Here is a 14,677-nt window from a genome sequence, read left to right on the forward strand (position 1 = left end):
GCAGCATGGCTGAAAACAAACAGAATCAAGCTGTTGCAATGGCCCAGTCAAAGTCCAGACCTCAACCCAGTTGAAATGCTGTGCGGGACCTTAAGAGAGCTGTGCATAAACAGATGCCAGCAAGCCTCAAAGAACTGAAGCAACTTTGTAAAGAACAATGGGCCAAAATTCCTCCACAACGATGTGATAGACTGATAAAGTCCTACAAAAAACAATCATTTCAAGTTATTGCTACTAAAGGTGGTTCTACAAGCGATTGAACCATAAGGTGTACTTAGTTTTTCACACATGGCTTTTCCATTTTGGCTTTATTTCTGTTAAATACATCATGAGATGGTGTAATATGTCATGCGTTGTTCATATGAGGTTGTATTTACCTAATTTGAAGCCCTGCTAAGGAACAAATGATTGTTATTATGTCTTCATATGTAAAACCACAAAATTCAAAGAGAGTGCACTTTCTTTTTCCTATGACTGTATATAAATGTGGCCGTATATAAATGTGGCTTGGCTTCCATCACCTTGTAAGGTCCATTTAAGAAACGAAAATTTGGCACCTTATAAGAGTTACAGTCTCCTTTGGGGGAATCAGTATAAATGTCGAAGGGCAACAAAAGATTTGATTGGGAAGAGAGACAGTGGAAGTAGTTGTTGATGAGAATAATTTGCCACCAGATGTTGGAAGCAGGGCACCTCACAAACCCACTTGCTAGGCTGTAAAGCTGTAGTTCCTGTATAAAAGGTCTTTTACTGCCCATTAAGGCAGCACTGGTACCAAGAGAAGCACAGCCAGTGAAAAGGAGAAATATGATGTATTACTGCTAGCGGCCCTCACGGCTTCTTTACGTCTGGCAGCAGTTGCACGCAGTCTCAGGAGCAGTGGGGTAGCAAACTGATGCAGTAATGCCAACAGCAGCCGCTCTATGGGGTTAAAAAAAATCATGGACCCACGGGTGGCATGCACAAAAAACTCCCATATCATAGAAGGTACACCAGGCCCTATATAGCCATTAGTTGTGAGATGATGGTAAAATAAACTTGAACTATTTAAAGCTAGAATGGCTTAGTGATCAAGAGAGAGTGTGTTACAAATCAGAGGACCACAGCTAGAATCTCACCTCTGCCTTGCACTCACTTAGGCAAGCCACACTTTCTCAAGTTGAATGCCCCCACCTGCAGTTTGGGAATAATACTGACCTACCTAACCGGGTTGTTGGAAAAAACAATATGTAAAATGCTTTGACTGTCTTAAAGTGCTGTATACGTGCTGTGTACTGTTGATTCTGTTTGCTATCATTATAAACTTGAAATGTTGACGTGTTGAAAGCTAAATGCTAGTGGAAGCACGCCAAGAGGATTTTAAAGGTAAGAAAGCAGGACATGTCTAATATGGGTGCAACATTAGATCCATATTTAAAAAACGCCACAGGTTGAAAGGAGTGCCTCAAGAAAGGTTCAGTCTAAAAAAATTAAAAGGTATCTACTTCTTCAGTAAATGTGTTGGCACAGTCACTTGCTCTGCTTTATCTGTATCTGTTTCAATCCACATCCAAATTACACTGATGCAACTGATCTCCCAATAACCTGCTCTGTGGAGATTCTCTTACTGTTTTTGTTCTTTTCTCAACCATTGCATGAACAAAGAATTGCTTGTTGAACTTTGCTGTTACTATCAAGTTTACTTTAAAGGCGCTCAGATACTAGGTCAAGGAAGGTGGTGTAAATACCTGAGACATGAACTGATAAACGGATGAATCCTGGCTGGATTTTTGTGATTTCTTCTCCACTTTTTTTTTATTTTATTAATTGCAGCAGACAGAAGGAGGGGCACAGACGGATGGCCAGCCGTCACAGACACAAAGCAACGAGAGTACCGAGAGCAAATCTACTCCAAAGCGGCTGCATGTCTCCAACATTCCCTTCCGCTTTCGGGATCCTGATCTCCGGCAGATGTTTGGGGTATGTTAATATGTCCTTTAAGGAACCATAGGGCTGTATATCTTTCTCTCCCCCCCCCCCCCCCGGAAGGATTAAAATGAGTAACAATTTAAAACATAAAATATAATATATTCTCACGAGGCTCCACCCTGTTTGGGTGGGGGGTGCCTCGGGACTGCAGTTTCCCCCCCCTCAAAGTCACTGCAGTCTAACAGAGAAGAATTAAGTACACCTGTGCCTCAGGTGTGTTCAGTTGGCATAGTGCAGTTCCCTCAGGGGTCTGGATCCGGTTCTTTGAGATCAAACAAGGAGGATCCAGGTGGTGTGTATATGTAACCGGGAGTTAATGTTTTCCTTCTGAAGGACACGTTCATTTCCTGAAAATGACGTTCCTCCTTAAGATCCAATTAAAAAGAGTATACCCTCGTTTCAATCTTTTGGCTTTGGGATGGTGGGCTTTCAGGCTGCAAGCATGTTTCAGCCATGTCTGTTTTAAACTACCAACCTGAACCTGATGGCTTTTATCCTTAGCAAGCAAGAAGACAGTATTGTTCAGAATTAAATTTCTAAACATGTAGAAATACATGCCATGTCAAAGACGGGGGGGGGGGGGGCGGGGAGAACAAATCTTTGAATGTCATACACCTGGATTTCTAAAATGCTGTTGAAAAATACTGAATTTCTAAAGTACAGTTGATCAAGTTGCGCACCAAAGGCTGAGGGCAAAGTTCTCAACCTGAGGTACTACTTCCGGGTTAGCAGAGTTTGTCACCCTAAGTGTTTGTAACCCTAAGCGTTTGTAACCCGGGGTACCACTGTAGTGAGGAGTTACAACAGTAAAGTCCCAGAAAAGGGTGTCTCTGGAGAAAATTGCTGCTGCTGCTCCTGTCTACAAAATCTGTATAACAGACAGATAAGATGACACACCCATGATGAAGCTGAACCAAGTTGGGTCAGAGGAGTAATCAATTTAGATTAGTATTCTGTTTACAGCATCTAGGGGGTCACTGTTGGTAGAGAAGTTCATGAGTTGGGCACAGTGCTCCAAGCTCCCATTGTACTAGGCACATTTTGTGACAGGGACTTTGATTAGCACAAGCAGCGCCTAAGATTTCAGATTAAAACTACAGAATGGAAGGAAAGGAGGACATTTTTCTGCCTCCCCACTTCTAGCTACTCTCTTAAGGCTGGAGAAAAGACCCTCTTAAGAATATTAGGGGGGTGGGCAGGGGAAGGACTAGACCATGTGAAAAATGAACATAATATTTTAGCTGCAGATCATTCATTTTCAGCTTTATAAAAGAAGCGCGCCTAGCCCATAACTTAGGTTTAAGGTGCCATTTAGCTCCTAGCTTTCATATCTCAGTTTCTAACACTGGTTCCTAGTTCTCAGGATCTGGAAGATAATAGTTTGCCTTCTCAGAACATATTTTGGGCTGCTATGGCTGATAAGCGTAAACCTTTATATTTTTGTCTAGGTTTTTTGACCTAGAGCAGAAATGAGTTATGCCTTATATTCATGATTCACATTGCAATATATTATTGTGAATATATGTCTTGGGGCTGCCTTGTGTGTTACCAATAGTCACTGTAAATTCATATGCCTATAAGGCATTGGCAGAATATAGTCTTTATCTGACTTTAGGGCTAGCATTTCAAAGCATGACATATTCTTTAGGCTGTCCCAAGAGTTAGTGCATTCACAAGTGAAGGGCTGCTTTTGGAAATGTTTACAGTTCTGATTTCTATGTATCCTTCATTCAGGTCTCCACTTTCTGCTTAGATGACCAAACAGAACATTGCACTGCTAAATGTGTGTTGAGCTTTACAGTCCTTTACAGTCAAATGAAACTATATCAGAATTAGGAGATTTCCCCAAGGAAGGCAGATAAACAAACCTCCCCTATACATATATGCAGCTCTCCCCACTCAGTTGCCAGATCCTTAGGCTTAGAACTATTAAATTTCTGTGAACAATTTCATGCGAAATATTGTAGCAGGCATAGGAGTCTCACTTCTACCACCCCCACCCCCCGCTCCCACTTTAAGCAAATACAACTAAAAGAATGTAGACAATCTTTTAAATTCCCCAGAATTCAGGAAGCAAAAATTATCTGCCACAACGTTTTCCAAATTTTTGATACCTGGGGACATAGGTTTGAGGTTAGGATTTTTTAATGCAGTAATGTTGGGGAGACATTTCACTCTATTCTGACAAAGTTACTTATTCCCCCATCCATCACATTGGGTATGTGGCACCCTTACAGGTTGTCTTAATTGCCTCCCAGTTCCCTGTTCGCCTAATTGGTCAGGGCTCAAGGACAAGACCGTGCTTTTTTTTTTTTTTAGCAATAGTGATACCTCTGGGATTTCTTTGTGCCTATCGGTTGTAGCTTAAGGATGAGTCCCAGTGCATCCTTACTCCCTCTCAGCCTGAAAACAGTGATCGTATATTGGTAAAGAGAGGGAATGAAATTCATTAATTTAATATTCTCTGTCTATCCTAGCCATCACCTGAAATTCTTCTGATAGATATGCGCATGTTTCATGGAGCCTTAAGGTAGCACATTACCTTTAGCATTCACAGGTGGGAGGAAAGTCCTAAACCAACGCCCGAGCAATGCCAGATTACATTCGACTAGAAAAATGTTTTGCAATTCCCGTCTCCACCAAATTACTGGTTACCATTTACCGTCATTCTACTTAGGGTAAATGTTTTGTCTGGAAGGTTATTCCAGTGGCATAAAAGTAAAAGGGGAAGTGCACATGAACTGTGGTGCCTGTGGGTTTCATCTTTCCTTTTACTTAATTGGAAGCTTTGGTTTTCCTGGCTCTGACTTCAGCCACAGGGATAGAGCCTGCTAAAACTGCTTTTTTTACTTCTTAGGCACACATGCGTGAGCATGTGCCATTTTGAAGCTTGGGGTAGGCTCTACACTTGGAGCAGGGAAGCAATCAGAAATTCAGTTCTGATTTCCTGCTCGTACAGCAATTCCAAACAACATAAAATCAGTCTGGAACTATAAAATGGGACAGTGAAATATTAACCCTAGTTGTGGTGTTCTTATTACTTACTGCTACTGCAGGAAGAGAGCTTTCCCTTGGGTGAATCATATTAAACGAGCCCTTTATCCTGTAGGGGACCTATGATTGCAGCTTCTGCAATATCCCGCCTCCCAGCCTTTCCCAGTGTCAGGTTCGATTGTTTCAATGTCATCTATGAAAGACTTAAGGCCTTTGCCTCAAGTGAATTTTCCAAAAATACATGAACAGAGAGAAACTGTGTAGTTAGCAGGAAAATGGGCCATGAGAGAATATTATTACGTGGGAGGAGTGAAAAAGTCCCTGAAGGATCCAGCAACAGCCTGGAGGTCAGCTTTGCCCTGGAGCAGAAAGCATCAACTTACGTTGTCATGCAATCTAAAAAAGACCATCAGGACTGACAATGATGGCTGATCTCAAAGTGCTCTGCAAATTTTCCACAGCTGATTTCCAAAGTCTCAGATGTTCCTGACTGTAGGCCAGAAGTCACAATTAGTTGTGGTAAAGGAGGACTTCTTTGCCACCGTGTGCACACAGTAGCCACAACTATATGCTCCCACCTGTGTTTACTATGGGACTTGCACACCACAGTTGTCATTGGGCTTGTTTCATTGAGCAAAGCTCCTCAGAAAAGCAAGGGGCCAGTTAGTCTCTACAATGCTGAAAAGCACACCTAGGAATTATATGGTCCTTTCTATCTTGCTATTGCATACTGAAACTAGGGCCTTGATGGGAGCACCAGCCATGTTGACTGGAAAATCCCTTAGAGCATTTAAGAACCCCTTAATTCCATAACTGTGGAACCATTCTAGCTGGGCCCTCACCTTTGCAGGGAGTTCTCACCATCATCAGTACAGACTATTTGGTACTCTTGATTGTTGGTATCTTCCAGGAGCTGCTTTGTGGCTTGGGAGCCAGAGGTACAGTGTTACAATGGTTCCCCTCATACCTGCAGGGATGCTACAAGGGAATGGCATAAGCGGACTTCTGCTCAGTCTTTGACTCTTGAGCTGTGAGGTCCTGCAGGGTTCCCTCTTGTCTCCCATTGAGGTTAACATCTGTATATGAAGCTGCTGAAAGTGGCCATCTAAGGATTTGGAGCACAGTGTCATCAGTATGCTCCATACTGTTTGAATCAAACGCCGGATCAAAGCCTGGAGGCAGGATTGAGTTCAATGAGGGCTAATAGACTAAACCATTGTAAGATGGAGGCAGTGTTGGTGAGTGGTTCTTGTGTTCAGGAATTGTTGTTCTAGATGGAGTCAAATTGTCCTTGACAGGAGGTAACTGTCAAACAAGTAATCATCACCATCAGTTTCATTGTTTATTGAACTTATTAGTCACTTTTTATGAAAAGTAAACTCAAATCAACAGTACGAACATTAAAACCAACAAAAAACTAAAACAAAATGAAAGCTAAAAGCATTCACATACAAAAAGGCAGTCTAACACATCCCACTCACTAAAGGCAGCCACAATATCTAAAACTTCAGGTTGAAAGCCTTACTGAAAAGAAATGCAAGCATCACATTAATGCTTGCTTTTTTATTTAAAACAATTACCCGGGAGCAATAATACCTGAGTTTTGATTTTTTTTTAAAGGCAAAGTAAATTATATTATTATTATTATTATTATTATTATTATTATTATGCAAACTATGACTATTTTATTTAGACTCTTGATCAAATTGCTTGCAAATTTATTATTCATCTCATGAAGCAACACTGTTCTACCCATTAAGTATCAGCCCTTGTTTTTGGAAAATTTAGGGTATTATTTCAGATAAGTTCTGTTGCTTAGTATCTTTGCATATGCACAGAGTCAAACAGAAACACTTGATTTCACATGTATAGTGGTTACATACACTTCAGGTTACATATGCTTCAGGTTACAGACTCCGCTAACCCAGAAATAGTACCTCGGGTTAAGAACTTTGCTTCAGGATGAGAACAGAAATCATGCTCTGGCGGCATGGCAGCAGCAGCAGGAGGCCCCATTACCTAAAGTGGTGCTTCAGGTTAAGAACAGTTTCAGGTTAAGAACAGACCTCCAGAACGAATTAAGTACTTAACCCGAGGTACCACTGTATTCATCTGTCTGTTGGTATTTATAAATTCTGTAGCACAAAATGTGGGTTGCATGACCAAAGGTTTGGGAATATGCTCATCCTAGGTAGTGTAAAATTTGTATTTATTTGCAAGCTGATACGTTCAGTCAATATATGAACCAATTAGTATACATACTTGTTCAAGAAATATATGAAATTACAAATTGGTAAATTGATTCAATTCAGTCATTTAAATCTGACTTCTGCACTCTTATGTATTTAAAACATTGACTTAATTGCCCTGATTTAATGTAATCCACCCTAGGATGCACTTAAAATTCTGGTCCCAGGTGTTCAGAGCCCTAAGGCTTAATGATGTTTGTTGACAAGATATACAGACAAGATTTGTTTTTGAGAAAGCTGTGTGAAAATACAAACCAGTGTCTAATAAAACAAGCTAGGATCCTATCTACGACTTTCTTACCTTACCTTTGGAAATATACCATTTATTTGACTTGAAGCTAGCAAGAATTGTAAGCTGTTTTCACACACTTGAGACTACTTCAGTATTTACAGGCTGCGTGTCATCTCAGTTATTTGTAAAACTTCCAGTCGTACCTTGCCTTCCTGTGTGGACTGGTCTGTTGTAGAGGAAACAGTATACCCTGCCTCAAGCGAATGAGAGAATCAGAGAATTGTAGAGTTGGAAGGGACCACCAGGGTCATCTAAGGAATGCACTTATTAATCTGAAGATTATAATGATTCAGATGTGGAGCTGAAAATAGTTGCATTCAAAATTTGCTCGATTGTAATTACTATTGAATTGCTGAAGTGATGAATGGACAAATTCGCTTTTGTTTTTGTTGTTGCCAAATTGCAGCTGAATGGTCTCCTTCGAAACATAGGTCCCAGCTCTAAGGACAACACATTAAACCCGCTTTAGGGGGCAAGCTGTTGGGGTCCTGCTTTAAGCTGGCAAGACAGCAACCAGCCCTTGCCAGATAGTATTAAAGGCATAGGGACCCCCCCCCATGGGGGATCAGGGGACTGAACTATCTAACTACTACTTTCTTACTGTATGAGTTCAATGTCTAATTCCACACTGTCCAAACAGTGAATACTGCTGGCCTAGTTAGTTCAATGCCTCTAGGGAAAGTCATGTTGTTTACTGTAAAATTTAGAAGAGTTGACAACAAGCCGGTAATAGTTACATTCAGATGGACAGGGAGTTTGGGGGTGGAGAGAGATATAAAGCTTATAAGACAGGCAACGGTGACCTCTTTTTATTTAATTTTTGTGTGTGGCTATGACTCATACATTTTGAGTCAGTCAGTTCTGAAATCATTATGCTTAATGAAGCACCATATGCTCATATCACCTTTGGATAAGAAAGGAGGCCTACAATTACTCAGTGGGATTTACTTCTGAGTAGACGTCTATAGAAATGCACTGTCAGGATGGAGCTATATCTGCAGTGTCCTTACATATGTTAAAGAAAGCATTTTTTATTAGGACAACCCTGTTTTTAATGCCTGTTGGGGGTTTAAGGCGGAGTATAGGAAGTTAGGGACGCGGGTGGCGCTGTGGGTAAAACCTCCGTGCCTAGGACTTGCCGATCGCATGGTTGGCGGTTCGAATCCCCGCGGCAGGGTGAGCTCCCATCTTTCGGTCCCAGCTCCTGCCCACCTAGCAGTTCGAAAGCACCCCTAAGTGCAAGTAGATAAATAGGTACCGCTTTATAGCGGGAAGGTAAACAGCGTTTCCGTGTGCTGCGCTGGTGCCGGCTTGCCAGAGCAGCTTTGTCATGCTGGCCACGTGACCCGGAAGTGTCTCCGGACAGCGCTGGCCCCCGGCCTCTTAAGTGAGATGGGCGCACAACCCTAGAGTCAGACACGACTGGCCCGTACGGGCAGGGGTACCTTTATAGGAAGTGTAGCTTGTTTGAGTACAAGAAATAGCACATAGGGTTCAGTTTAATGGAGAAGCAATTTAAAAATGGCAGAGCCCACCAGCATCTGGAAGTAGTACAAGAACTTCTGAATGCCAAGGGGGCTACTACCATAGCATTCATTTGCCCTGTAGTAACCCATATTGTAATGCACTAAGAGTCTCTTAGTTCATTACTGTATGGGTTACTACAGGGCGAATGAAACATCTGGCCTCCATTGGTTCAGCTTAATGTGATGATTAGAAAGTTCATCAACACTCCTTCAGCTGAGGGAACTTGTTAGTGGCGGAATTCAACTTAAGTTGAATTGTAAGTTCCCTTATATATGGCTAGAGAAAGGAAATAAGGAGGCTGGAAAGCTCACAGGAAAGAGGTCCCATGAGGTAGGGAAGCTAAACGGGAGAGAAAAAAGGAGCAGGGTGACTGAAGAAATGGTGCAAAGCATGGAACGGAACAGAAATTAAAAACCTGAGGGAAAGGAACGGGGGAGGGGGAGAAGCCTGAGGAAAACATAAAGCTAATGGAATTGGGTTGGCTCTGAAAAACCCATACAAAGCCTAATAGGAAACTGCCTTATAGGGAGTCATGCCATTGGGTATGCGCACTGCCTATTTCAGGGTTTCAGGCCAGAGACATTCCCAGCCCTGTATGGAGATGCCAGGGATTAAACCAAAGCCTGCCAAGTAGGTGTTCTGCCACTGAGCTACATGTCAGTATGTCAGATGGAAGGGAGTTGATAGACTAGCTGACTTCCCATGGTAAGCATAAGGATGCCAAGGGTGATTGTCTCTCTAGTTTTGTGTTACGTCATGCCTGCTGTGGCAGCCAGTTTGTGACATGCTCACAGCGCTCTTTCAAAATCCAAAATGTGTCCTGGTCCATAAAGTTTGGTGACCCCTGTCATAAGATCTCCAGGCAAGTTGCAACACACTTAATGTAAACATACTTTATCCTATCGATACATTCATTTAAAACACACATACAATTCATAAAAATATACAAAACAGTATTCTCCGTAATAGCCACAGGAAGCTTTGGCATCATACTGACAGCAAAAAAACCCACCATCATCTTAGTTTATCAGAAAGCCTGAGGGGAAAGGTAAGTTTTTAGCTGTCACTGCAAAGATGTCAGCAAAGGTGCCAATCAGAATTCATTAGGAGAGCATTCCACAGACAAAGAGAACCACAACTAAAAAGGCCCTCTTTCTTGACATCATCCTCCAAGCCTCCTTCAGAGAAGAGCCCTGGAGACTTGTCCTTCTATACGCATTGTAGTTCTGTCTCTAACAGTGCTTTCCACCAGTTTCCCTAGAACTGATGCTAAGCTAGCCAGCCTAAAATTTCTGGAGTGGAGTAGCTGGAAAAGGAGGATGCAGGAAGAGAGACATAGGTGTAAAGGCACCTGCCTGTCCCCTCACACTCTCACCACCCAACAGCAGCCACCTGTTCCTTCACTCTCTTGCCCCAGAAGCAAAAGCTTTGAGGCATTCCCACCCATATGGTGTTGCATGCCTCCACTTGTTCTCTGTGCATGTTAAAGCAGTGCCACCCATGTGGAAGAAGCCAGTATCAGTTGACTCTGGGAACTGTAAGGTTTGCAGGAGTACCCCCCGCCCCACCCCGCCCAAAAAAATATATCTGAGTAAAATATCCATAAAGCTGGGGGGTGGGGGGCAGATTCCAAAACAGCATAATGAGGACTGAGCATGCTCCTTGACCCTGGCTTGCTGACTAACTGCTGGGGCGGAAAAACAGAAAGCCTGTGGGTGGCAGAATGGAATGGAGTATCATGGAGGGGGAGGGCTAGAGTGACTGGAATAAGAGCACTCCACACCACAGTGCTTTGTTGCCCGTTGCACTCTAGTCCACAAAAGCTTATGCCACAGTAAACCCATTCATTTTTAATTTACCGGAAGACTCGCTGGTTTTGCAGTGACAAACAGAACCTGGCTCTGCGATATCTTAACCTGGAATGTGAAATGAGATTGCTTTAATAGATCTCTGCTCTTGCAACTAACTCAGAGCATATTAAGTAGTCAACGGCTTCAGCTAAAGTCCTACTCAAGCTTTTGCCTCAAAGTATGTGGGCTTAAAAGTGAGGAGGGGGCAGGGTGAACCAGCAGGCCCCACCCACATCTTACCCACCTGTGCCCTGCATCACACCTTTCCTGTGTTGAAAGGGGAGTTCTAATTCTAAGTATGTTCAAGTGAACAAGCTTGGAATCCTCCTCTCGATTGGGAACCCCGATAATGCAGTGTTACTGATGATGTGCATTTAGCTGAATGTGCTTAAAAACTCATATAAGCTTTTCCTCACAGTGCAAGGCAATCTGGCACATGCAGAGACGTTGGGGATGGAGACAGCATTTATCCATCCATCCAATTAATTTATAGTCCGCACTTCCTCACGAAAGACCCTAGGATGGTATGGTCATGCATCTCTGTCCTCTCTCCCCCAACCCCCACCCCACTTATTGCCAACATGCTTCTGGGTGGTTCCTGAATAGGGTTTAAATAAAAGCTGACAACCAGAAGAAATTCAACAACTGAACATTCTTAACTGCATAGTAGAAAGGAAAGTTTGCTAGCGAAATGAAGATTTTCTTAGAAAGGAAGATAAATGCAGTAGCTGACAAGGGGTAAATCTTCTCTTCTGTCTTTACAGCAATTTGGCAAAATCCTTGATGTAGAGATAATCTTTAATGAACGTGGCTCCAAGGTAAGTTTTGTTTCTATACCCAGTTTCTCTCTTTCTCTCCCCTCTCCCCTACCGCCCCTGCCCCAAGTTGACAAGATAGGACAGCTTCCTGCATAGAGAATAAGGCAGAACAGGAACTGGTCATCATGTAATCACCTAAAAATTGCCATTCCTTATAATTGCAGATTTTGAGTGTAGCCAATATATTTCTTCCCAAATCCTTTCAAAATATTATTTCAGAAAGATCAGGCACCCAAAATTTCTAGCAATAAAGGGTTTACTAAAGCTATCAGAGTCAGATTTTCCTTTGATTTCTCAAAGTTCCTGGTGTTTGGGACAGATGGCTTCTGTCCATTTAAAAATAATAATCTATGAATAAATTATATGGGATAAGAGCTTTCACAGGCTATCTTGTGTAAAAGAAAAATTTGCACCCACTCTGCTAGCATAATGGACCCTTCAACATTGAAAAAATGTTGGCTTTTAGCAAATTACGGTATCTGTATAAGCTTCTAATTTTCTGGAACAGCTACTTGTGTAGCTATTCAAGATGGATCTGAATGATAGTTTTTCAGGCTTACTACTAATTGAACTATCTAGAGAACAAATTGCAAACATTATGGTCACAAGTGCAGCAATTTTGAGTGATACTTGTCCTAACTGGTTCTCGTCATGAAACCATTGTCCCCTCACTGAAGAATTGATGTGATTCTCTCTCTGCCCAGTAGGTCCAGCACTGGAATAGCAGGGAGTGTTGCAGGTCAGGAGCAAGGTGCATTGGCAGAGCTCTGTGGGGGAAGCTTGCACAGTGCATGTCTATACTCTGCTTGACTTAATCAATGCTAAGTTTTCCACTTTTAATTAAAAATGAACATCTGTCCCATCCCCCCCACCCCATCACATGACAGTTCAAAGGTGTACCGCCTAGTATTTTTTTATATTAAAAAAAACATGGCCCAGTGTAGTAGAGCCCCACTTAGATTTTTATATTTGGGTTCAAATTTGCATGTTGAAATTCATTTCTATGTGTTATCTGAAAACCAGAAAAGGGATTATTTTTAAATATTAACCACTATAATATTCTGCGTACCTTCGGCAAATTCTGTAAACAGAATTTGAACCCTTCATGGCAAATAATCTTTGAGCTCAGTTTATGAAAGTTTAAGATAACATAAATGCAACACAACATGTGTTGAAATTGTGGAGCGATGCAGAACTATAGTGGGCTGCTTAGAGCCCTTTATTCCTTTACCTATTTCACGTGTTCACCTGATCTCAGAACTGGAAGGGATGCAGTTCTTGGCTACTGCCCTTCATTAGCCATAGGCCACTTGACTATTGAGAAGAGTTAACAAGCTGGAAAGAGAACCACAGGCATTTCATTTGTGTCATGCAGCCTCCTGCAAAAAGCACCCTCCCATTGCAACTCTTAATAGAGCATGAGCAATCTGCTGTGGTTGCATCTCCAAATATATTTCTCTCCTCTCTGAAGTTAGCATAGGCCAAAATTGTTTATGAATTAGTGGTGCGTTAGCTATTATTGTCAGCCTTGGGGAAACTGACTCCCATGTACAATCTCTTTTAAATGCCTAAAGGATGCAAAAGCAGCAAGCCTGTCAGAAAGAACAATGCACTTATCAAGGCCTTCATGTGACACTCTGCTTTAATATTATAAACACATGTGATAATCATACTCATTTTATATAAACCTACATGACAGTCTCTGTTCTTATGTTCAGAATCTTCTATAAATCACAGAATTCTAATTATGACTATTCAACAGTGCAGCCAAGAAAGCCCAAGACTTCTGGTTTTCAGTTAAAACAAGAGCTGTTATGCATTAACCTATGGGTATTTGCCCCTTTTTCTTTCATCCAGGCAATATTTAGCCCAACTAGTTTCTCCTATATTTGGTGGTAGAGTTTCTAACACCTGCCTGTCGAATTCACAACAGTCTTTTATCACTTGGCTCCAAGCTGAGGCCTGTTCTGTCAAAGATGGTGAATAGCTACAGTGAGACTCAGGAAGCTCTCAAAGAATGTTTGTTGGTTATATCACGGAATATTGAATTGGGACGCCTGGGATTTGCCCTTCTTTTTTAAAAAAACAAACAAACAAAAAACAGTAGCATAGAATCCCCAGTGGTGGAACACAAATATTTCTAGGGCCCTTTCACTCGTCACCACTCCCCTTTCTTCTGCAAAAAGTATGCCAAAACTTGAATGCCTTTCTCCTACCCTGTGGTTTCTGTTCTAACCTAACGATATGGAAGCTCTCTCCTCCTCTCTCTTGGGAATCGGAAAGCAGATGCTCCTGCTGCCTGCATTGTGCTGTGTTCTCAATATTATCCCTCCCTCCCCTGGGTTTCTAAAGGGTATATTTTTGAATATGTATTTGATAAATGAATGTCAAAAAGGTGAATATGTAAAATCCAAACCGCCCCTAGGTGTGCCCCCATCCAGTAATTGGTAAGGTCCTCCACGGGCTGAGCATATCTTTATCCCTTCATAACTGTGGCAAAGGTCCTCTGCCAGAATTGTTCCAGTGTTGTGAATTTTTGGGAAGTTTCTGAAAAAATAAAGATGCATCTTACCCATTGGTCCATCCGAGATGAGATGATAGCTTTTCTTTCTCTTGTTAAGCTGACATGCTAAGAGAAGGTTTCATGCATGTGTTAAATCTTATTAAAAACTGGCTCTCACTGGAGAGAGCCTATAGTTATGCACACTTTTACTGTATAAATATTGATTCTTCACAGGAGCACCAAACATTTGAATTCTACAATATGCACAATCAAGGAGGAGATTATTGAAAGATCTCTAAGAAAGAAACCTTTTGAACAATTGAAATAAGAGTTTCCTTTGTTTTCAGCCAAATGTGCCTCATAGTTTTAGTAATTTTCATTGCGCTTGTTACACTTTCTCTGGTAATATGGCTACCAGAAATCATAGCCACTGTGTCTTAAAATGCTGGTTTGTTCCAGTTTGCCAGTGAAAACAC

At 41.8% G+C, this 14,677-nt stretch overlaps 1 protein-coding gene across 29 annotated transcripts in view; it reads left to right on the forward strand.

Annotated features, from left to right (window-relative positions):
- Positions 1 to 14,677, forward strand: part of RBFOX2 (RNA binding fox-1 homolog 2) — a 170,941-nt gene that overhangs the window by 119,856 nt on the left and 36,408 nt on the right. For 22 of the 29 annotated variants that reach the window (XR_014502380.1, XR_014502381.1, XR_014502382.1 and 19 more), the window contains 2 exons: positions 1,813 to 1,959; positions 11,645 to 11,698. Coding sequence is in view for 24 of the 29 variants with exons in the window: in XM_083400781.1 (XP_083256907.1) it covers positions 1,813 to 1,959; positions 11,645 to 11,698 (201 nt within the window). In the remaining 5 variants the exon portion in view is untranslated. The remainder of the gene's footprint in view (positions 1 to 1,812; positions 1,960 to 11,644; positions 11,699 to 14,677) is intronic. The other 7 variants (XM_083400794.1, XM_083400784.1, XM_083400797.1 and 4 more) reach the window with 1 other exon arrangement.

Source organism: Podarcis tiliguerta (assembly GCF_965153285.1).
Source record: "Podarcis tiliguerta genome assembly, chromosome: 10".
Classification (NCBI taxonomy): Eukaryota; Metazoa; Chordata; class Lepidosauria; order Squamata; family Lacertidae; genus Podarcis; species Podarcis tiliguerta.